The following is a 25,198-nucleotide window of genomic DNA, read 5'->3' as shown; positions in this document are numbered from 1 at the left end:
GGCTTATTTGAGCAAAATCTTTCTATATACCACAAGGTGTCTGAGGGATATTAAGGATAATTCAGTGTTGAAAATGCAGTAGGGGGCTGGGGATTTAGCTCAGCAGCATAAGCGCCTACCTTGCAAGCATGCAGTCATGAGTTTGATCCCCAGTACCCATAAAAAAAAATTTTAAAAAGACAATGCAGTAGGGTTTTTTTTAACATGAAAGATTAAAAAACAAAGTGTATGAGATTGACTGTCTTTGAAATATAAGGTAGACTTAATTATCTAGCTTTTGTACAACTCCTACTGCCAATTCATGCTGCATGTTACAATTTTAAATGGCATCTATACACACAGCTTGCTGCCTATTTCCCAATGGCAAATGGTTTTCTTTGCTATTGGTAGCGATAAGCATAAGAGATAGAGGATACTTTGATTTATATAAAGAGTCAAAAACACAGACGTAGTCTGCTTTTCCAAAATTGATGAGGTCAGGGAAAGTGATAGATGAGATTTTCACACTTAGCATCAAATTAATGCATAGAAAGTGCACTGAATTACCAACCAGGTTGCCCCAATTCTAGGGGCTCTGAAATAAACTAAGCATTCACTTGAGCACACCAGTTACTTCCAAGGACATAGTTTTCCTCATTTTCTTAATAAAAGACTTAATTGAGAGATGATGTCTTCTAAATCGAACCAACTCTTAAATATAAGCTTTCCACAAGGTTCCGAGGCCTTCCTGGCTCTCTCTGTTCTGTTCTTAAATGACCTCACCCATAGGCAGAGCTTCTGCCATTACAGCTGAGATAAGGGCTCTTAAAATGGAATCTGACTCTGACTCCAGATGGGCTTCTGCATGTGTACAATGTTACCAGAATTGCTTGCTGTCAGTATGGGCTTTCACCTTAATTATCTCTAATCTACATTACTGGAAATCTTCACATTGCTCTTCCTGAATCTTGTAACTCTTTCCGCATCATCCAAACCATTGACAAAGTGATCAGGTACCTTTTGTTCATACTCCCTTCTGAAAACAAAAATGCCTGCAGTTACAACAAAGCTCCTCCAAAGCTCTTGACATCCTGGCCAAGAGTCAATTCACAGTGAACTCCTTTCAAATTCTACCCAAACGCCATTTGTTCTAAATAAGTTTCTCTCAAACCCCCTACCTCTTACAGCATACACTGTAGTATTTATTCCATAAAAATTTATATTGAAGGTCATTCTTTCTATATGGTAGTAGTTCATATTTTTGTCACCCAGTTTTAAGTTATTTAAGGCTCCTTTTAAAATTTCATTTTGAGACGGTTTCTCCAAGTTACCCAGGCTGGCCTCAAACCTATGAACCTCTTGCCTCAGGCTCCAAAATAGCTAGAATTACAGATGCCACCGCATCTGGCAAGATCATGATTTAGTTATTTTCTTTAAGACACAATTCCTGTTCTCATATAGCACAGTCTAGCATAAGAGATAGAGAGTCAATCTACAGTGTGAGAAATGCATGCAATGGGTCCACATAAAAGAAACATTTCCTACACCTACAACTTAGAGGTGTCAGAAAAATCTTCATGTCAGAGGAGGCTTTTAAATTCCATTCTAGACACTAAGGTAGACTGTAAGCTTCAGAGCAGGGAGATATCTTTTTATCTGTGCATCTCTAGGGCATAGTACGGTGTCTGGCATAAAATAGATACTCCAGAATTATTTAATTGGTGTATCAATAAAAGTTGTCCTTTTCATATAAAAGTGTAGAATAGGAATACTAGTCTTTTGAATTTTAGGTATCATATAGTCAGTAAATATTAACTGGCTAATGAAAACCTAATTTTTAAAAGTTCACAACATATGTTTTGTCTTAGGATTTGGATAAATTTTAATGGACATGGTTTCTCAAATAATTCTGAAGGAAAAAGAATCAGAAAACAAATCCTTACAAGTATGTTAGTTCTAGTTCTCAGAAAGGAACATGTGAATAGATGATTTCTTCTGCAGTTACTGACCCCGAATTGTTTGGATCTGCACTTTTACTCTTTAATCTCTAAAGTAGTATAAATTAAAAGAATGCTCATCATCGAGAAATCAAATAATAATCAAATGCTGAAAGGCTACATGGGAAAAAATACCCTTCTACATTGTTAGTGTGAATGTAAGCTGATACAACCACTGTGGAAATCAGTGTGGAGATTCCCAAAAAACTAAAACTAGAAATTCCACTTACCAGCTATTTGCCTTCTACATATCTTCTCAAAGGACTTAAAATATCACATTATAGTAATGTATGCATACCCGTATTTATAGCAGCACACTCATAATAGCTAAGTCTTAGAGGCAATCTATATGATCAGCAGCTGATGAATAGATAAAGAAGATGTGGTACTTACACACAATGGGGTGTTACTCTGTCATTTAAAAAAATGAGTTATTTTTAGGAAAATGGGTATGTTATCAGGGTTCTGGGGTGCTGTGCTCTTCTCAGGGCCCCTTTTCAGGTCTTATTTTCCTGAACAAAGAACAGTAGAAGAAATGAGGTAGTGAGGTTTCACATTTATTAAAGGTAAGCAAAGAAGGGGAAAGAAATGTGTTCTGAAGAATGACAATGGGCCAATTAAAGTAGAAAAAAATATGCTCTGCAGAGTGCAGAGGGAGTGCGCCACTGAGAAAGGAAGGGGGTGGTGGCCATGATGCCAACGGCCTCAGTCTCTTGTATCCTCCACTCCTTAGCTTAATAGCAGATGTAGGCCACCTTATCACACACCTGCCTGATTGCTCAGGTTGGAGACAGCACTTGCTGATTGGTCTGAGGTGCAGGAATTGGGACTGCATTTCTGAGCACGTATCTTGGATTTCCTTATTTGACAGGTCACACCTTGCTCAGGTGGCCAGCCAGCAGTACCCTAACCTCCTGCCTCAGGCACCCCTGCATGCTATCATGTTAAGTGCAAGAAATAAGACATGCAAGTCCAAATGTTCATGGTTTCTCTTATTTGGAAATTTAAATTATAAATAAATAGCAAATAAAATAGGAACTAGGGAGTTAGGTCTTTCTCAGATGAGAGGGAGATCAAACGATGCCGGGGTAAGAAGAGGAGGAGAAGGGAAATGCGAGAAGGAATTAAGATGAGTTCTGTACATGTACCAACTTCTGCAAGGAATGTAAACATTAAGTACTACTTATACCGATAAAAATGTTTTAAAAATAAAAACACCAAACTTCCCAGCCTTTCACAGCACGCTATAATAATACAGCTACCATTTATAGAGGCCTTCTATTATGCTACACACTTTATGTGTGTTTTTCTCTTAATTTTCACACAGCTCTATCAGATATTCTCGACCTCATTTTTTTCAGATAAGGAAAGTAACCCTCAGCTGAGGGTTTCTTGTGTGCAGTTACCCAACTAGGCAGTGCTAAAGCCTAAATTCAAGTTGATCAGACTCAAGTCTCATAACCGTATGAAGAGATAAATGTTATGTGGTTTTGCTGTAGAAAATTATTAACCAAAATAATAACTGGCATAGATATTTTTGATTGAGTGTTTTTGGCACTTAAAGTGGTGCAGAAAAAATGAGAGAGAGATAAGAGGGAGACAAAGGAGGAGGCCTTTAATGTGGGCCCGGGAGAGCTTCCCAGGGCAGCGGGTACGGAGGGTCTCAAACGAGAACAAGAAGTGGGACTACTTTGATCACTTTTGGCTCAGGGAGGAGTTTGAGAGGTGGGCAAGATGACATTAACTGCTGATTTGAAGGAGCATCCGCCTGTGTAAAACAGGAGACAGAAAGGTTTACTGGGGGCTGGAGGTGGAGGCTTGGATGGCTGTGGAGTCTCGGGACTGGAGAGGGTTCCGCACAAGTGCAAAAACAGAGTGGGAGGTTTATCTCTGGAATGAGAAGAACGTAGAGGTTACTCGTGGAGAGGTAAGTTGTTTCTTTGGGTTCGTACCAAGTTGGGAGGATGTAGCTAACCCCAGGCTAGCGGAAGCTATCGATTTTATATACCAGTTGTATATAATTGTATATAACTTTCTTATCACATTTATTAATTTTTATATTCATTAATGAAAATTATGACAAAGGGTGAATGCAAAATCTGAAGTATAATACTAATAATATGTAACACCTAAGTTTTTATTTAAATATTACAACATATTATAATCTACTTTCATCTGAGATCTGGAGACTAGTCACAAATGAACATAAGATCCAATAGCACTTATGTATATAGGTAGGTAAAATCACCTTGAGAAAGGAACCATCAAAGCTAACACATATTTTGAGGTGTTCAGTGGCTCGACTGAACCCTCTGCTTTAATTTCAGATGTCTTCCAAGTACAATTTATCCAGGAAGAGCAAATAGCAAAGAGGTCTTTTCAGTGGGGAAGAGATTACATCACTGTCTAGAAATCTCCTTTGATAACGTTGGCAACTCAGTGACGGCAGGCTAGAGGAAGAATGTACATCCAAGCATCACATATGAGGTTCTAGAAACATGATGCAAAGAAAAGAATAAGCTTCAAATCTGAGGCCAGTTTGGGCTACACATGAGTTCAAGGCCAGCCTAAATCACAGCAAAAGAACCTGTCTTAAAAAATGAAAGAAAAAAATTTTAACTCAGTCCAAGCTTTGTCCGAAGAGCCAGTTTCTTTCTCTCTCTCTCTCTCTCTCTCTCTCTCTCTCTCTCTCTCTCTCTCATTTTTCCCTTGAATAAATTTTGCCATTGTTTTTTGCTCATTTCACTCAATTTTTTGTTCTAGAACAAAATCTGACCCCAGAAGGAGAGGTGAGCTATTGAAAACCTGGTAACATTTAGTTGGTGAAATACCTTCTAGAAATAATCTACCTGACTTCCATGAAGATGCCAAAGTAGCAAACAGCAGAGAAATAGTCTCTCCGAGATTTGGTGTCCAGACCCTAGAATATAGCAACATGAGGAAGAGAAGGAGAGATGCGGGTCTCTAGGACCCAGCAAGGATCTGAAGCAAGGACTGAAGCCCACAAGGAGAGCTAAGACATCTCAACACAGAAAGAGCCCGCAAGCAGAGCTTTCTCCCCAAGCCCAGACTGACTGCGTGGAAGGGGCAGCTAAACCTGCAGGCCCCTGGCGATTACTGGTGCCTCCAGAGGCTTCCATAGCCAAATGCACCAGTGGGACAGAGCAGTGGATGCAACGGAATGCAGTGGCTACTGAGTTCTTCAAGATCAGACATCCCCATGAGAGAGTGGTTGGCCAGTAGAGCAGCTTCAAAGTAGCTCCTTCCAGTGGCTCCCAGTGTCAGAGTTAGGCAGAGCCAAGTTCAGGTTGGCAGGAGGTCAAGGAGCTGAGTTCAAGCTGGCAGGCACTCAAGTTCAAGCCAGAAGAAAGCATACAGAGTGCTACAGGTTGATCAAATTGGGTCCCAACCTCAGAGCCAGAAACAAGTCTGAAACTCAGTGGAACTAACGGTGCAGGCTTGCTGAGATTATCCACTACACTGCTACAAATCTGACTGGCTTGTTGGGAACAATCAACGTGGATCTGGGTTCTGTCTGCTCACTCTGTCTACCAGTTACAACAGGGGAATGCTCTGAAGTGGACATTTTTTCTTCTTTAATTTTGTTTTTGTTTTGTTTTGTTCTTTTTTTCTTGACTGTTTTGTTTTTCTATGTGTGAGCATTGTTTCAAATTTTGTTGTTGCTGCTCTGTTCTATTCTTTTTTTTCTTTCTTCGCTCTTTCCTTACAATCTTCTTCACCAGTTTCCCAAAGTTTACATGATCTTACTTTACCTTCCAGCCTTGCTGCTAATCTCATTGTCTTCTTTTATTTCCCTATATTTTCTCTATCCTCTTTTAAATTTTCACCCCCAATGGTAAAATTGCTAAACTGAGGGCATATTTACTGTATTCAATTATGTGGTTTATTTTAGAATTTGTTATATAATCACAGATATAGTTCATGGGACCAACGGTGGCAAATTAATAGTTTAATAGTTTGTCATTCTCTGGGCTGGGTTTGATACTATTGTTATGCCTGATTGTAATACTTTAGGTAATATGAAATAAATGTTCTAATCAGTTGTTCTTTTTGGTATGTCAAGACTGATATTGTCTAAGGGCCATAAACTGTAAAATAGGGGGCTGGGGATTTAGCTCAGCAGCATAAGCACCTGCCTTGCAAGTAGGCAGTTGTGAGTTCAATCCCTGGTACCGATAAAAATGAAAAAGACCAAAAAAAAAAAAAAAAAAAAAAAAACCTGTAAAATAGGCCAATGTCAGAAAACCAGGGATGAGGCCAAATAGGCAGATCCTTTTCATCTCCAAGAAACTGAAGAGGTAAAATCTTGCAACAGACTCAAAACCCAAAACCCAGCTACATATCTCTGAGAAGACATCTCTGAGAAGCAGTCATTCCTAAGGGTTCTCAAAACTAGCAATAAGATACTTGTCATAAGTAATTATTAAGTAACAACCCAGGAATTAAACTAGAAGAAGGAGGAGGACAAGGAAGAGGAAAGGGAGGAGAAAAAAAATAAGAAGATACTTAAGTAAGATGTAACCCCCAGACTTCCAGCTCACTAAAGGTGAACCCAATGAGGAGCAATGAGATGGGACAATTCAAAATACACCTACTTGGACTTTCTGAAGAGGTAACAATGGAAGTAACAAAGCAGATGAATGAGGCTCTAGGAAAAACTCAAATCAGAAAAAATTTCTCAGATAACTATAGAGATAATGACCCTAATGAAGCACATGACTAATGACTCTAGAGAAGATACAGATTTTTTTTTTGAAAAATAGGAGACCTTAGGGAAATGATGGAAAACACAAATGCCCAACATAGGAAAGAAATGGAATATATGAAACAGATTCAAATGGAAATCTAAGAGATTAAAAATTCCATTGAAAGTATATGCAGCAGATGAGCCAATGTGAGGACACAGTATCAGATATGAAAGACAGAATTGTGGTTAGCAATCATGAAAAGAAAGATTTCTTAAAAATAGCAAGGACCACAAAAAATCAATTCAGCAGCTACTACATAATGCAAAGGTAATAACATAAGATTAATTCATGTTGTTAGGTGTGAGGGCACATGCCTGTAGTGCCCCTCCCCAAAAGGCTGACTGGTGTCAATGAAAATGTAGGAGATAGCACAAATGACAAAAAAGAATCTGTTCACATAAGCAAGGCATATAATTGTCAAGATTCCAGAAATTCAATGAAAGAACAAAATATTAAAAGCTACTAGAGAAAAGAAACAAATCATCTATAAAGGCAAGACCAAGAAAATCACAGTAGTCTTCTCAATACAAATCAAGTTAAGGAGAGCTGGCAGTAAAGCATTTTAAGCCCCTAAAAACCCCCTGCAACCCAAATTGATGTACCCCACAAAACTATCTTTCAAAATTGATAGAGAAATACAGTACTTCTATGAAAAAGAATACCTGAAGAAATTCATGACCACCAAATCAACACCCCAAAATGTCCTCTAGAAAGAGATAACAAGCACCATAACTCTAATAACTCCAACAAAATGAATCCACCACACAAGGCAAATAATTAAACAGAGGGAGAAAAAAGGGAACCAACAACAGGAAAATAACATGACAAGGATAAATACATATCAGTAATAAGAATCTGTGTTAATGGTCTCAGTTCACCAATCAAAAGACACAGATTGGCAGAATGTATCAAGAAGCAAGATTCAGCAATATGTTGCATATAAGAAACACATTTAATTTTTAAAAAGTTCATAGACTGAAAGTCAAAGGATGGAAAACAAAACTCCACATGACAGCAATGCAGAAAAAGCAAGGATAGCTATTCTATTTGTAGACAAAATGGATTTCAAGCCAACATTGATGAACAAACACAAAAAAAGGCCACTACATCCTGGTAAAGGGAGCAATTCAAGGGGAAGAGATATAATCATCAATATATGCACAAATACTAGTGCACCTAAATATGTAAAACAAATATTAACTAACATGAAAAATCAAATAAGCACTAATAAAATTATAATGGGAAACCTCAATACCCTAATGTCACAAATAAATCAACACAATAAATCAGTCCTGAATCAAGACTGGCAGCTTCCTGTTGGTTTCAAGCAGGAGCCTAACGAGATGTCTTTTTATGATCTGTCGGCCATTTCAGAACTTTGGCAGTGAAATGGTCAATTTGTTAGAAAGAAACAGCTTGAAGCAACTCCTCTTCCCCTGGTGAGCACCTGTGAGCATGGCAGGCTCCAGTGGCCCAGCATTTACTGAGACCCCTGCCATGCTGGGACCTGGAGTGCTGGGAAACCAAACAACTCCTCCCCACCTGGTGAGTGGTTGTGAGCATGGCAGGCTGTGGCGGCCCAACATAAGAGTCACTGGTTTTTACTGGGACCTGCACCATGCTGGCACCAGGAGCACTGGGAAACCAAGCAATCCCTCCCCCCTTGCCTATTTTTTTTGTTGTTGTTGTTGAACTTCAATATACATGAAAGTATGGGTAGCTATTTTGAAGAGAATGAGAGACTCTACAACAGCCATTAGTGACTTTCCTATTGTGTGGTTTTGAAGACCTAAAATGCCTTCTTCATTTAGTTTGGATGAGTTTTATAATATGTTGTTTTGTATGAACTTTCTGTATGTGAAGACATGGACAACTATTTGGAAGAAAACAAGAGACAATATGTTAGTGAAGATCTCAGGTCATCTAGCTTTGAAATTTATCTCTTACATTGCTTTCTTATATCCTATTTGGTTCTGTTTTGTGGTGTTTAATTTTACTCCCTTTAAAATAAAAATTAAAAAATTAAAAAATAAATCAACAACAACAAAACCCAAAGAAGTATTATAACTAAGCCAAACTTTTGAACAAATGAACTTAGTAGATCTCTACAAAGTACCTCATCCCACAACATCCAAATACACATTCTTCTCAGCTGCACAAGGTTCATTCTCTAAAATATACCACATACTAGCTCACAGAACATGCTTAAGTAAATGCAAAGGAACTGAAGTTATCCCACATATATTATCAGACCATAGTGCAATGAAATTGGGAATCAATGCAAAAGAAACCACAAAAACTTCATAAACATATGGAAATTAAATAATACCCACCTGAGCAACAACTGCATCACAGATGAAATTAAAGATTTAGACAGGTTCTACAATTCAACAATAATGCCAGTACAATATACTGGAACTTATAGGATGCAATGAAAGCAGTCCTAAGAGGAAATGCTATAGTGGTGAATTCTCATATCAGAAAGACAGAGTAAGCTCAAATAAACAACTTAGTGCTGAACCTTAAGCTTCTAGAAGAAGAAGAGCAAATCCAACCCAGAGCTCATTAAAGTAGGAAATTATAAAAATCAGAGCAGAAATTAATGCAGTGGAGACTAAGAAAAGATCAATGAATCAGAGTTGGCTCTTTAAAAGACTGAATAAAATTGACAAATCTTTAGGTAATCTTATTTTTAAAAAGGAAAGATTAGAATATATGCAATGAAGAGTAAAAAGGGTGGACTCACAACAGATGATGCAGACATTCAGCATATTGATATCTAATTCAAATAGCTGTATTTTAATAAGATGCAAAACACAGAAGAAATTTCCAGATTCCTAGATGCATATGAATTACCAAAGCTAAATCAAAAAGATATAAAAATTCTGAATAAACCAATGAAATAAACCAATGAAAATGAAGATGTAATTAAAAATCTATAACATGAGAGTCTAGATGCTCATTTATGGATGGAATCACTAATTTGATGTGTGTGATTTTTTAGGTATTAGTCCTTTGAAGAACAACTGGCATAGAAAATATTGCAAAGAATCAACAACTGGGATCTCATCTCATGAAAAAGATTTTTCTTTTTTATTTTAAAGAAGGTAAAACTAAACAGAACAAAACAGATCATAAGGAAACAATTTTAAGAAACATGGATTTCAAAGCAAGACCACTGGAAATCTTCACTGTCTATCATATTGTCTCTTGTTTTCTTCCAAATAGTTGTCTCCATCTGCATACACAGTGAATACATACTGAACATTATAGTACTAAACTAATCAGAACAGGATGATGAAGGCATTTTAGGTCTTCAAGACCAGACATTAGGGAAGTCAACAATGGCTGCCATTATGTCTCTCGTTCTCTTTGAAATAGCTGTCCTTATCTTTACGTATGCTGAAATTAAACATAAGAGACTAGACTAATATCACTCTGAACAGTGAATAAGAGTATTGCTAGATTTTATATCATAATGCTACAGAATTAGCACTGGATATCTTAGTGTCTCTTCTTCAGAGTACCTGTTCATTACATCATGCATTATATAATGTTCCCGTAAACTGTTTAGAAATTCTCCACATGTGTGAATCTCTACATGTATATCTATCCTTTCTGTATTATAGGGAAAAACAGATCAGAACAAGACAATAAAACAAATTCCTAGAAAAACATGAAACAAAAAAGACATATAAAACAACAATATTAGGTGATACATAGTAGTTACTATGCTGTCTCTTGTTATTTTCAATAGAATTGTCTACATGATCAGACATAATATAATTGAACATAGCATTACATAGCAATTTTAATAAAAACACAACATTGGAGACATTGCAGGACCTCAAAAGCAGTTACTAATCAAACCGGAATGGGTATTTTATTATATCTTGTCATCTTCAGAGTAGTTGCCTCTACTCTTAGACTTGATACTATCAAGCATACCAAATTTGAATAAAATCAGTCAAGACAAAACAGCAGTCTAACAAACCAGATTCAATTCAGATCAGTCATAGTAAGACAATGTAAGTAACACAGGGCTCCAGTTTAAGTTAATAGGGAATTAAGGATATTTACCGTAATATATCCTGCTATTTTGGGAATAGCTATCTGTGCCCTCAACTCTAGTATGAGTAGACAGACCAAAACAAAATAAAATCAAACTAAACAGAGTGATAACACTAATATGGCTTTTAAATCCTGATACACTATTAACAATGTCCTCTGCCTTCCTTTTTTAGACAGTTCCTCCTCTTTCCCTGTCTCAGGGTGCTTTGTACATTTGGGATCCCACTAACTCCTTTAGTTTTTAGATTAGAGGGCAACCCATTATCTATCTAAGTGGTGTTGAACCTTTTTACCCCTTAGCACGATCTTGAGCTATATTCCTTTACTTACTAAAGCCTCAACATTTTCCTTCCTTATAGCTGAGTAGTTCTCCACTGCACAAAAGTGTCATGACTTTCCAACTGCAGTTGGTATCTGCAGCTGCTGGATGAGCTGTCCCTATTTCTCTCTGGTTCCCTGTCACATAGAGCATCACTTTCTCATCTTTGATTTTCAGTTTATTAACCCTCTTTCAGGTTGAGTGTATTTCCTATTCAGAGCATCTCAGATCCTATCTCCTGAAGTACTTGGCCTGTGTTTCTTTTTGTTAGTGTATCAAGGGTATCTATATTAGAGATTATAGCCCGCCTTATCTGCCTCATCTTTACTATTCTATTTTGCTGCTATTATTTGTCCACTTTTCTCCTTCATTCCACTGTCTGCCCCGTTCATTGAGGCCTCTCTGCCACTGTTGCTGGAATCCTGGTATTTTTTTCTATCTCTCTCTAGAATGTCCTTCAGCATTTTTTTTGTAGGGTTGGATTGGTGGCCACAAACTCCTATGGTTCCTCCTTGTCCTAGAAACATCTTGTTTCTCAATTAATTTTGAGATTAATTAGTTTTTCAGTGTACATAAATCTGGGTTGGAGGTTATTTTCTTTCAGGCCTTGGACTCCTTCACTCCAGGCTCTTCTTCATTTGATAGTTTGTGTTGAGAAGTCTGTCCTTATTCTGACGGGTTTTCCTTTATAGGTAATCTGCTTCTTTTCTCTGTCCACTTTTAATATTCTGTTCTTGTGGTGAATTTCTGGGATCTTGATTATTATATGTCTGGGTGTAGATCTGTTTTGGTTCTAGTTAGTTGCAGATCTGTATGCCTCGTATATCTGAATATCATTTCCTTTTCCTGTGCTTGGGAAGTTTTCCTTAATTATTTCTGTGAATAGTCTTTTTAATTCATTTGTGGTTACTTTACTTCTGCTTCTTTGCTCATGTTTTTTATTCTTAAGTTATAGATCCTCTTGGCGTCTTCTAGCCTTTGTATTGTTACTTCCTGGTTCCTTATTATTTTTAAGAGAACTTTTCTTTCATGATCACACATTGCAAATCTATCTTCAAATTTTGAAAGGCTAACTTTAGTTTCTGTCAAGGCATTTTGCCAGCTTTCAATGGAGTTTTTAATTTCCTTGTAATCTCTTTGGGTTTGTTTCATGTATTCTAGATTTTGTTTATATTCTTCACCAAAGATTTCTCTTTTTTTCTGGGTTCCTAAATTCTTCCATCTGTGTCTTCTTGAGAGATGCTTAGCATTTCTTTTGTTAATTTTTTTTTATATCTGGCCTCACTTGGACTAGAATTTCAATGTTAAGTTCATCTATGAGGTCATGAAGGTGTTTTTTTTTTTATGTCTGCTGATGTTGTGGCCAATATTGCATGATTGCTGCACTGATTCTCTTCTGTATTTATCTCTCCTGGACTTACTTTCCCAGGGTCAGCAGCTGGAGGCTTTTTCTGATTTCTTTCTCTTGTCATATTTCTGGTTTCTTTCAGACAGGTATGTGGTGGAGGTCTCAGGCCCTCTCCATATTGCTTATGGTTTTTCTAAAGTGTGCTGGCTGGGGGCTTGCTGCCTTCTCCAGTTTGCTGTTTTCTGAGGTGCATGCAGGTATGATGCAGACTGGCCCCTCTTCTCTGAGCCAATCATCCAGCGAATGCCTTCAACAACATTAGTCTGTGCTTTGCAGATGTCACAGGTTTGGAACAGCTTCGTCCCTGGTTATTAGGTCCCAACCAGGGGTGTGACCCAGCCCAAGCAGATCCCACCAGTCCCCTTTGGGAGGGCAGCTGACTGATGCCACTGTGATTCCAGGTTCTAGCCTTATTCTGCCCAACTCCAATATGTCCTCCAGCCGGCCTCTCCCATCACAGGACCCAATTTCCAGCATTCACCATGAATTAATGCAGTTCTCCACCTTGGCTCCACTCTATGCTGCACCGTGTCCTCCCACCAAAGGCCCCCAACTCACCAATTCCTGATTTCGGAGGCCATGGCTTCAGTGCGACCATTAATCATCTGACTCCATGGCACAACCAGCACAGTGCAGGACCAGTCCCAGTGAGAGCGTTTGGTTCCAGCCTTTCATCCATGTTTCTCCTTCCTTTCTTTTTCTTTTTCCTCAATTTCTTCCTGGGTCATGAGAATCCCTCTCCTTTCATCTGGTCTTCTCCATGTTGTTAAATTCTAGCATCTGAGTTGTTTTTCCTCAGAGAGGCTCTCAACCCAGCTGCCATCTTCCAGAAGTGAAAAAGCTTTGTCACAGCAAAAGAGATCATCAACAGAGTAAGGAGACAACCTACAATGTGGGGGGAAATTTTCTAGTGGTTCTAATACCTAGAATATATAAATAATTCAAGAAAATATAAATACCCAATCCAAAAAAATGGGTATCTGAAATTGATAGACACCTCTCAGATGAATAAGTAGAAAGTTCAATGTGGGGAAAAAATTGCCAGTTGTTCCTCAAAAGACTAATATCTAGAATATATAAAGAACTGGGGAAAAAACCCCAAATCCTCCAAATTTAAAGACCCAGTCCAAAAATGGACATCTGAAATAAATAGACATTTCTCAGACAAAGAAATAGAAATGACAGATAAGAGTATGGAAAAATTTCACATACTGGTCATTTGAGAGATGCAAAGTAAGCCAATGCTGAGATTCCATCTCACTCCAGAAAGAATGGCTACTACCGAGAAATCAGCAGTAACAAATGCTGCCAGGGCTTTGGGGAAAAAGGAACGCTTCACCACTCTCGTTGGGAGTGTGGATTGCTGCAAATACTGTGGAAATTCCTTGAAAAACTAAAACTAGAAGATCCATATTTCCTGTGTGGCATTTCCCAATGAGTTAAAAGTATCACTCCACAGTGACACATGCACACTTCTGTTTATAGAAGCACAGTTTGTAATAGCTAAATCTTGGAAACAGTCCACATGCCCATAAGTCCATGAATGGATAAAGAAAATGGGATTTGTTTTATAATGCAGTACTACTCTGCCATAAAGGATAAGCTTGAGATTTTCTAGCTAAATATATGTAACTCAAGACCATCCTTTTACTGAATTAAATTGGACACACATGTGTAAACACCACACTGTTTCTTTGGTATTAGAAATCAAAAGTATAAATAAGGACAAAAATGTATAACAAATCTTGGGAAATGGGAAGAAATTCTTCAAATGAGAAGGGGAACAAGGGGGTGGAGTAGGATAAAGGAAGGAATAGACAAGGAAAAAATAGAAGAAAAATGTAAGCAAAGCTTTGGAAAGAGAGTTGAAGGGAGAGGAGGAGAATGGGAAAAAAAGAAGCAAGATATAGCATATACAGGTACAAATTCCCTATGATGACAATATATACCATTATGTATGTCTAAAATGTACCAATTAAAAAAAGAAAAAGAAAAGAATAAAATGGGAAAATCTCAAGGAAAAAGCCCAAGGGGAAGAAAAAAATAGTCACAGAAAATGTCAATGTTAGTGTCGTATACCCAAAGGAACAATGGTGCGAGGCTAACAGAGAATGTTCCAGCTTGTCTCCTGATCTAATTATGAGATTTCTGAGGGTAACTGCAACGTCTGTGCTTGGAATTTATTAACCACCATGGGAGGACGGTGGACTTGAGGATCCTAAGTTTCTTTGCTTTTACAGCTTTGATTCTGTCATGGTAGGAAGGCTATAAATACACAGCCCTGGGGTTTTGCTATTATTTAGAAATATGGTTAAATTCAATTAAGTAGAAACAGATGGAAACCTTCCTAACTTGCTAAAACATGCTTTGTTTCCAAGGTGAACATCAGGCTTACTCGGACAATATTAGAGATATATCTACTCAATTGAGAAATAAAGGATGCCTACTTGTTACCACTATTACTTAAGAGTACAAGACATTAGATAATACAATTAATAAAAGGTGTAAACATTTACTTACAGGTATATTTTAGATAAGGAAATAAAACTATTAAAATTTGTGATTGATACAGAAAATCTAGGATATTCAATTGAAAAATTACTATAAGCAAGAAAAAATTTTAGTAAGTAGCAGGATACAGAAAAACTTTGCAGATGTACAAATACAGAGAGTTAAAAATAAAGTAAAAGAAGACTCCATACTAATGGCAATAGTAAAAGATGACATTGTTATCTAGGAAAAAACTTAAAATATGGCACATCTAGGAATACAATTTTAAAGCATTCCTGAAAGACACAAAGACTTACACAAAGGGAAAAGCAGACCAGTTCGTTAGAAAGGAAGACTCATTCTCATGCAGCTAATTTATATTTATTGTAATTACAGGGCCAAAAACTGGGGAGAAAAGAGGAGGAAAAATAAGTAAAGTATATGGCACATGTTAAAAAATAAAACAAGAATTTCAGACTACAAATGGTGGGCATGGGGACAATTTCCAGCACTTCTTATAAAATATTACAGAACTACAATAATTCAAAGTATTGTACTAGTCAGGTCTGGTGGTGCACGCTTGTAATTCTAACACTGGGGAGGCTGAGGCAGGAGAATCACATTGAGTTCAAGGTCAGCTTGAGCTATATAGTGAATTCAAGGCCAGCTTGAACTACACAGCAAGACCCTGTCTCAGAGAAAACCAAACACAACAGTATGGTCCTGCCACAAAAACGACACATTCATCAATGGAACAGATGGAGATGAGGAACGGACTACTCCATACAGAATTTCAAGTAAATCAATGAAGAAATAAAGGACTATCCATAAAATCATCTTGAGAAAACTGAAGAAACAATTTTTAAAAGTATGATTTATGCCTTATGCTGTACACCAGGAAAGTGTCAAAGAACAATTGTAAATTGAAAGATGGAATAGTGAAAACGTTAGACAAGAGAGACTCTCTTTATTAACCTAGAGCAGGGAAATCTTCCTACTACTTTAAAATTGAGAGACAAAGGAACAGAATGATAAATACAACTATGTGAAAAAATTTTAAATTTATAGTTTTTACAAAAGAAATCCATAAGACATCAAAAGAAAAATTCTATAAAATGTCAAAAAACAATAAATTAGGAAAAATATTATAACTTCATATCACAAAGAATTAATCTCTCTAAAATATAAATTCATATTAAGCAAGCATATACAATGGTGACAAAAGATGTATATTAAACAGATGCAGATTCCTGGCCCAGGGATCTGCCAAAGAAGGGCACGAACTTCACACCTAAGCCACACACATGTCTATGCTATCATGAGCTTACCTCCATTTCAGGGGAGAATAAGCACACTGATAAAAGGGGAAGATGAAGAGGACAAGTCTTCACTGTCTCACAGGACATCAAGGATGGACAAGCTTACTGCAGGATTTCTAAATTCTAGAGGGATATTTTATTTTCTAAGCCTAGTCCTTTCATCCTGTCTGAGGCTGTAAGGAAAAAGCTTCTAAGTGCTGCAGGCTGAGGTGACTCTGCTGTGGGAGTCTCTCCTGCAGTGATTTGAACAAATTAACTCAAATCTTACAAACACAGCAAATCCGCCTTGGCTTTCGCCGAGCATGCAGTGGAGGCATGGTGTCTGAACTTTTATTAGGCATGTTATAGGTACATGGTTCATTGCTCCCACATGCTATTATCTCATCTGGAATGTTTTCACACTCCGAAGAGCAACACATTTGATGAATAATCTGGCATTATTTCCTGAAATAGAACACACTTTGATCATACAAAAATATGACTACATCACTTCTCCTGACATAGATGAATCTTCCTCATAGAAGAAAAACAGAATGAAAAATCCCACAAAGTTTTTGCTTTTTGTTTTCTATTTTTTGCTTATTCTTTCACCCTCTTCGGCTGTTTGATTTCAGATAGAAACAAGATAGCACCAAAAGTCTCAGAAGAGTCTGAGGGGAGGCCCAGGGTACATTGTGCAATGGCCCTTTTTTAGTAAACTGTTTCAAGGTAAGCCTACTTCTTGAGCAACTGAGTACATACTTCAGCACACTTTGTTAGTGGAAAGTTTTCAATGTCACACTTAAACCAGCTAGTAATTTTAGAACAGTCTGAGGACACACTGTTGTAGGATTACTATTTCCATTGAAATTTGGATAAGGGTCAAGCAGTATATAATTTCCTAAGATATGCTTAAACTAGAGATTAACTCAATTTACAGAAATTGAATTGACTTAATAAAGATGTTTTTCAAGCCATGGCATTCATACACTTGGGGAGAGATGGGGTTGGGGTGCTCTATTCTGATATTCCTTGTCACATAGCTGAAAAGAAGACGCTCTCTGGACTACCTCATCGGCACCTGTTCTCCAGCTACCAAAGGAAAAAGGGAAAACTGGCAGAAATAAGGGCTTTTAAATTAAAAGCAAAGAAAAAAACAAGATGGTACAAACTCCCTTTGCCTGAATAAGAACAGAGTTTCATTCCTCCAGCCTAAATGTCTTCTTTCTACAATTGCTAAAGTACAATTGTACTAGATGAGTCTCATGTCAGAGGTGAAAGGGACGTAATTTTGCAGCTGAAGCCCCTAAAGCCAGAATAGGGGAGTCCAGGTCAGGCAGTAGGGCAGCAGGGATCTGAGGTTCAGCCCCAGCTTTCCTGACTCCTATATTCCTCACCCACCTGCCAGGCAGCTGCTCACATCCCCACCAATTTGTTCAACTAAATTAGTCTATAATGTGAGCCTCAGGATCAGAAAATTTAACTTGCCACAGGTGCGATGAGGCGGGTGATACGGTTTTGGGACAAATAAAAATGGAAGAACGAAGAGAACAAAAGTACAGATGTCCTTAAGTGTGATACAGGAGCTGATTAGAGACAACTTTTACAAATTATTAGAAACACAAATATCTCTAGAATTCATCTGCCTACAAAGGCTAAGAAGAAGTGTTACTTTTTAGAAAAAGCCACTTTTCTTTGTTGATTCTCTGCTTACCAGAAAAAGACTTCATTGTAAAGCAGACTGATTTCCACATAAAGTCTGCTCCCTACTGTAAGTTTGCATGCAAATATCTAGTTTATTCATTATTCTCTTAGGTGATTGTGATCTAAACTTAGTTCTAACAATGTAACACTGAAACTGCGGGGACACTCTCCCAAGTCACAGGCTGCAAGTGCATTCTCGGTCCTGCTCGCTCTCATTACAGAATCCCGGACCCTCCTCACACAGGGCATACCTTTAACTTTTTCCTAGGAAGAAACGCCCACCTTTATTGAAACAATGGTAAGTCCCTGGGCCACCTGAGTCACAGTTCCTTCTAAGGACCCCTCTGTTTTGTGTGTGTGTGTGTGTGGTACTGGGAATTGAACTCAGGACCTTGCAATTTTTTGTTTTTTTGAGACAGGGTCTCACTATAGAGTTCAGGCTGGCCTTGAACTCACTTTGTAACCCAGGCTGGCCTTGGACTCGCAGCAATTCTTTTGCCTCAGCTGCCCAAGTGCTGGAATTACAGGCGTGCACCACCACACCTGGCCAAGGGACCCCGCTGATTTTAATTTAAAGTATTTTTAAAAACTTGTGAAGTGAAAACCTAAACTAAAGGTGAATTTATACACAATTCTTGTCACAAGCAATTTAAATTTAGGGATTATATTAAAAGTACTTCTTGGGGCCAGGGGAATTTAGCACAGTGGCACAACTGCCTGCCTGCCAAGCACAAGGTGATGAATTTGATCCCCTGTACCCGCCCCCCAAAAAGAACTTATCCTAAGTTTTTTTTTTTTTTAAATAAAGAAACAAGGGGCTGGGGGTTTAGCTCAGCGGCATAAGCACCTGCCTGGCAAGCAGGTGGTCGTGAGTTCGATCCCTGGTACCGATAAAAATGAAAAAGACAAAAAAGAAAAAGAAACAAATACTCTTCCCATACAGCTCACATCAGATGCTATGACCCTATCTAAGGGTAGAGAATGGGAAAAGTAATATTTTTCTGCTTAACCTTCCTAGGAAACATTTCTTTATATCATTGGATTTATTCTAGACCAGAAAATACATGGGTGGTGGGGGGAGCCTCTGGGTTGATGACTTCATCAGTTCTGTTTCTGCTTTTAAACACGATAAGTTTGTTTCAAGCTGGCTAAGAAGAACAAGACAGAGGACATTCTTGTTCTCTTTTTGAGCAGCAAAATGTCACAGTATGACATTGTTTCTTTCAAGCAGGATCCCTTTGAGATATTTTTTCAAAAAGCAGTATAGCCCATGAGCCTCAGGAAGTCATGTTGACCTCAGACAATCTGGCAAAATACCGTACTGTGGGCACCACTAAGGTAAAAATCTTATTATTAGCAGAGTGAAGGCTCTCCAGTCAAGTGGCTTTAACCTGGTTACAGGTCCCTTCTGAGCAAGAATAATGACTGTATATTGTAGATAAGTTAGGCATTGGAGGTGAATTTATAATTTATTTAGAGAAAAACTTACAAAACGCATTTGGATCAGAGTTAAGCTTTTTTTTTTTTTTGTCAATACAAAATGATGCAGTCATATGAGTCTAAATATCCACACACAAAAAATACACAAATCACAAAATAGGCCAGAACCCATCTATTCACTGGTTTTGTAACAGTACTTGTAAACATGATAATATTTTGCCAAAATAATAAATTTTATGTGTAATTGCTATAATTTCACATTATGAAAAACAATGAAAGATTCTTGACTATATTCATTAATTCACTGGAAAGTAATGCATCATATTTCAGATATATATGCTTGTATTTATAATAATACATAAGATTTACACATTTGACCTAATAGTCATACATATAGCACTTTACCATATACTGCTTTCAAATATGCTTGGATGCTGGCTGGAGTGGTGCACAGCTGCAGTCTCAGCACGTGGGAGACTGAGGCAGGAGGACTGCTGCAATTTCAAGGCCAACCTGGGATACATAGTGAATGCAGGGCCAGCCTGCACTACAAAGTGAGACCTTGTCTCAAAAAATAAAGTACAGGGAAATCAAATATATTTGGTTGCAACAAATTCTAAAAAATCAAATTCAGAGATAATGAGTTTTTGGCTGCAAAGGAAATCAAAAACAAAATATAACTAGAAAACTCCTTAAGTCATATAAATTAAGAAATATACTTCCTGAGAACCCGTGGATCAAAGAAAAAAGCTCACAATGAAAATTTGAATAGATTTTTGAAGGAAATAGTCATGAAAATTTCTGAAATGTATTAAAGGATACTAAAAAGAGGCAAGTTTATGCCTCCCAAATATATATAAATACATAATATGCATATATATTAGAAAAGAAAGAAAAAAGTCAATGAATATAGAAAATGTGATATATATAGATTATTCAGCTATAAATAAAAATGAAATCTTGTTTTACTGAAGCAAAATACATAGAATTGAAGGATATTATGTTAAGTAAAATAAGTCAGACACAGAAAGACAAATATTATATCTTCTCTCTCAAATGTGGAAGCCAAAAATGTTGACTTGAATATATAATAGTGATTTCTAGAGATTGGAAGGATTGGAGGAGGGCCGAATAAGGGAGATGGGTAACAAAACATAAGTAGATGGGCTAGGGATCTAGCTCAGTGGCATAAGCACCTGCCTGGCAAGTGCGAGGTCATGAGTTCGATCCCTGGTACCAAAACAAAACAAAACCATAAGCAGAAGGAACACATTCTGGTGTTCTGAAGCACAAAGGGATAGCTAACACTCACAGCGACCTATTTATATAAATAACTGTATATAAGGAGCTAGAAGCTATCAACATAACTGATAATAAGAGATACTTATTACTCTGATTGGATCAGTGCATGCTGTACGTGTGCTGAAACATCACACAGAATCATATTAGTATCTATAATAAATAGATATTAATAGAAAAAAGCACTGAGTTATACAGCCACAACAAAAAGTTAAAATAAAATGGCTTAAAAACAGGGAAGAAAATGAAATATAAATAACAAAAAACAAACATACAATAGAGAAGATTAACAAAGGCAAAGGCTGGTTGTTTAAGATGGCAAATAAGTTTGTAAAATCTTGAGAATAAGGAAGAAATACAGAGAATAAGCTTAAATAATACATCAGAAATAAAAAATATCAGTGTATAAAGTTTACAGATATGAAAAAGATAAAAAACATAAACTTTATCAACAAACTGCATTTAAAAAACCAAACTATGCTTAATATTACACAGACTACTGTATGTATGTGTCATACTTCTATATAAAAAAACCAAGAAAGCATAAAACTCATAAAAATTGGTAGCACAAAAAACAAAATGTGTACAAGCCCATATCTATTTGAAAGTTGAATCAATAATTTAAAACCTACACTAGAAAATTTTAGGTGCAGATGTTTTTTTCAGTTGTGGATTCAAATGAAATACTTAAGGTAAAAATCAATACCTATCTCTCATAAATTCTTACGAAGAATGGAAAAGAGATGAATAGAAAACCACCCCTCTCATTTATGATCCCAGCAAAAACTTGATACCAAAGCATGACAAGGGCATTATTAGAAATAACAATTATATCCCAATATCATTTATGAATATAAAACAAAATCTTTAATGAATACAGAAATACATAAGAAAGAGAGCTAATACTTAATCAATTTATATTGGAAAGAGACACTTAATTTACCACTTAGAATGTCCATCAGTAATAGAACTGATATATAGTGACAGTGACTCAGTAGTTGGGGGGACAGGTGTGGAGGAGGGGGAGCGGATGGGCAGAAGGACTGCTAAAGATGTAAAGACGCATTTGGAGGACAGTGCTGGTTATGTTCATTATTGGAACATATAGCGTAGTGATAGTTTCACAGACACATATATGGAGTCCACCAAAAACATGTATACATGGTTCAGCAGTTTGCCACACTGGTAAATTTCTGGAAGCTAAAGGCCACCACTTTGAGCACCTCTTGTAATTATAGAGGCCAAAGGTAACTTGAATTAATCTCATGATGTCTCAATAAATTTAGTATTAAAGTACTTATGTTTTTCTTTTCCATATATACATTTTTTATAGACTCTGTGTATGTCAAAAGCTGACAAACTATATAGTTAAAATATGTGCAATTTTACTGTATGAAATTATCATTAGTGGCTTTAAGAATCAGTGTAATTTTTCACATTATCAATATAATAGGCCACCAAGAAATCAACTAGTTAGGCTTCTTGATGAGCCGCGCAAGCTGCGTGGGTTCCAGGGAGGGAAAATGCAGCCTCTCCTGAGAATCGGCCATGCTGGGACTGGGAGACCATCAAGAAATCAACTAGCCAGCCTTTCTGGTAAGCCAAGCAAGTCATGTGAGTCCTGGGAAGCGAACAGTCAGTGCCTCCCGTGAGCCTACTAGCACACAGACTGAGAATCAACCCTACCCCCAAGCAACCAACTGGTTTAGAGGACAGGCTGAGTTGATAGCAACTAAGGTACAAAAAGCAACTAAATGATTGTGTTGTCTGGTTGATTTTTGCAGGCCTGGGGCCAGCAGTCTGAACATCTATTGGGAGGATATCTTAGGTACTTTTACTCATCGCTGAGACAAAATACCTGATGCACCAAGTTGGGAAAGGAAAGGTTTATTTCTTACAGTTTTTGGAGGTTTCAGTCCATACTCAGTTGGCTCCAAGACAGGGTGGCATGGCTGGGCCGCAGTTCATAGTGGCTGCAAACAGCAAGGCTGAAACTAGCAAGAGAGCAAGACACGCCTTCTTCCTGCCATCACACCACATCCTGGCTCCACCCCTAGGCCAGTGTAGCACTCACACCCCTACCCAAGGACTACACAACAAACCAATCACAAATGCATAACACAAATGCATGAGGCCTGGGGGTCACCAACATAAACCATGACGGATGATGACAGCATGCAATACAGCAAATATGGGGGATTTTCTTTTGTCTTTGAAATTCAATATTGTTTTTTTGTTTTTTTCCAATTAATTGTTTTGCTTTATTCAATTTTCTGTTTCCATTGTTTTATTATGCTTTGTTTTGGTTTGATTTTGCTATACCTGGTGGAATGGCCCACTTTTGTGAAGATAACAAGATCAAATATGGTAGCTACTTTTATTCTCCTAGTATCATGCTTTGAAGTTCTGTGCCAATTTTGCTACTTTGTTTTGATTGGCTTTGTTCTGTTTTGCTTTGTTGTATTTCATTATCTTTAAAATAAAATAATAAAATAAAAGTTAAAAAATCATCCTAAAATGATAAAGATACAGAGAGATCGAGATATATAGATATAACCAAGCATTACATCAAAATTTCATTATCAAAAGTGAAACGTTGAAAGCCTTCCCTCTGAGGCTGAGGACAAGACCAGCCTTGCTAGCATCCATTTAACCTCCTGCTCCTTTACAATCAGGTGTCATGGATGACATCAGGAGTAGATCTGAACCAAACCATATAACAACATTCCTCTTGTTTGGTAATTGATTCAGAAAAGGACAGAGATAATTCAGGCAATGAACTCCAGCCTCCTGGTCACAGTGAATGTGTCAGAGGCAGCACAAGACTTTAACTGGACCAATCAAAGGTCCAGGATTTTTTTTGTCCGGGAAAATAGAAACTCTCCATTCCTACATGGAGTAAAGACATCATGTCAGAAATTGCTTCAGTCATTTCCAGTACAAGAAGGGAACCATGGAGGACGACAATAAAAAGAATCACCTAGAAGCAGAGCCTACTGAAGTTGTTCAGTTGCGTGTATAAGGAAAACACGAAACAAAATACTCCCCTTATTTCTTGAGCCAGATCAAGTCTGAATCTGTATTTTTTGCATCCCAAAGCTATCTTGTTAATAAGACTATAAAGTACCATAATTAGTAAAAAGTAATGGATAAAAGAAGATATAAAAGTCAAAAGAATATATAGTCTAAAGAAAATATACATAGTTCAAGGTCATGGTAGAAAGCAGAACTTAAAAATTTCCTAAAAGAATTGCTGTTATTGAATGAAATAATATACATAAATTATTTACTACAAGGTTAAATAAGCCATCAGCACTAACTGCAATGGCAACAGCTAACAGAACAGCAGGCCGTGGTGCGGTGCTCAGGAAAATAGCAAAAGCTTCTCATATCCTTTAAAATGATACAGCTCTCAAGTTTAGATATAGATATGTGGTAACAGTTAGGTTTCACTGAAAAACTACATTTGCCACTTTATATACCTCTGTTTCTGCATAAGAATGCTCTAAGACAGCCATCATTCCCACTTGATACATGAGAAACAAACTCAGCAAGGTGGGAAGGCTTACCTCATTGCCTAGTGATGAGCACAGGTCCCACCCTGAGCCCATGTTCATTCTCTGTCTCAGGCTGCCACTCTAATGTGTGCAGAGATTCAGAGGCATACAAATCATATTCATTTAGATAGTTCATGTACCACAAAGACACTACATTTCTTGGATGCATTCTATATCTTAACATTTTTTTCTTTTATATATTTAGACCCATTTTATAATAAATCTGACAAATGGACACATTAAGGAAGAGTAATTTTTATAGAAACAGCTCTGCATGATGTCAATCACTGGAAAACAGCTTTTTACTGCAGATAAAACTAAACTGGTTTCTTAAAGTCTGAGAGACTTTTAACAGTATTTACAACCAGATCTATGAAGTCACAAGCTTTAAAAAGAATAGATAATTCTATAGTCTTTGGAGCAGTTATAAGATAAAATATGGAGGCAGTCAGAAAAACACTACATGAAAGAAAACAAAATTGTCTTTGTTTTTTTCCTTCACAAATAGAGGATGAAACTAGTAAATGAAAATTAAATGATCTCCCTAAAGTAATGTTCTCTTAATATTTATCTTTTAAAGATATACATAAGCGCTCTCCAAATAACATACACTACACAAAAGTTAGAAGGCAAAATAAACAAATAATATGAGTAGTTAAATAACAATTTCCTTTCTTCCTATTCTCCCAAATGGCTTAGTGAACTCTAAAATCAATATATACAATGTTATTTTTAAAAATATAATAAACAAGATATTAACTTAAAATGGACCATAGAATGCACATGAAAATGCTATTAAATTTTGTAATTATAGTATGAAAAATCATTTCTCTATTCTACAGTTTTTGGGCATTTAATGTCACGCTA

At 37.1% G+C, this 25,198-nt stretch overlaps 1 protein-coding gene and 1 non-coding gene across 5 annotated transcripts in view; one reads left to right on the top strand and one right to left on the bottom strand.

Moving 5' to 3' along the window:
• Acyp2 (acylphosphatase 2) overlaps positions 1-25,198 on the bottom strand; it is a 198,371-nt gene that overhangs the window by 46,975 nt on the left and 126,198 nt on the right. The window contains exon 4 of one of the 4 annotated variants that reach the window (XM_063229376.1): positions 22,673-22,747. The exons of the other annotated variants lie outside the window; for them this stretch is intronic. Within the exon in view, the coding sequence (XP_063085446.1) occupies positions 22,687-22,747 (61 nt within the window). The 3' untranslated portion in view covers positions 22,673-22,686. The remainder of the gene's footprint in view (positions 1-22,672; positions 22,748-25,198) is intronic. 4 annotated transcript variants of the gene reach the window in all.
• On the top strand, positions 8,032-8,162 carry LOC111758386 (small nucleolar RNA SNORA2/SNORA34 family). Its single transcript, XR_002792566.1, has one exon. It is a non-coding gene; the product is annotated as a small nucleolar RNA SNORA2/SNORA34 family (small nucleolar RNA).

The sequence above is a fragment of the Cavia porcellus genome, unplaced genomic scaffold, assembly GCF_034190915.1.
Source record: "Cavia porcellus strain 051 isolate PalLab524CR breed Dunkin Hartley unplaced genomic scaffold, mCavPor4.1 scaffold_18, whole genome shotgun sequence".
Lineage (NCBI taxonomy): Eukaryota > Metazoa > Chordata > Mammalia > Rodentia > Caviidae > Cavia > Cavia porcellus.
Note: the sequence above shows the minus strand (reverse complement) of the source record. Positions and strands in the feature narration are given on the sequence as shown.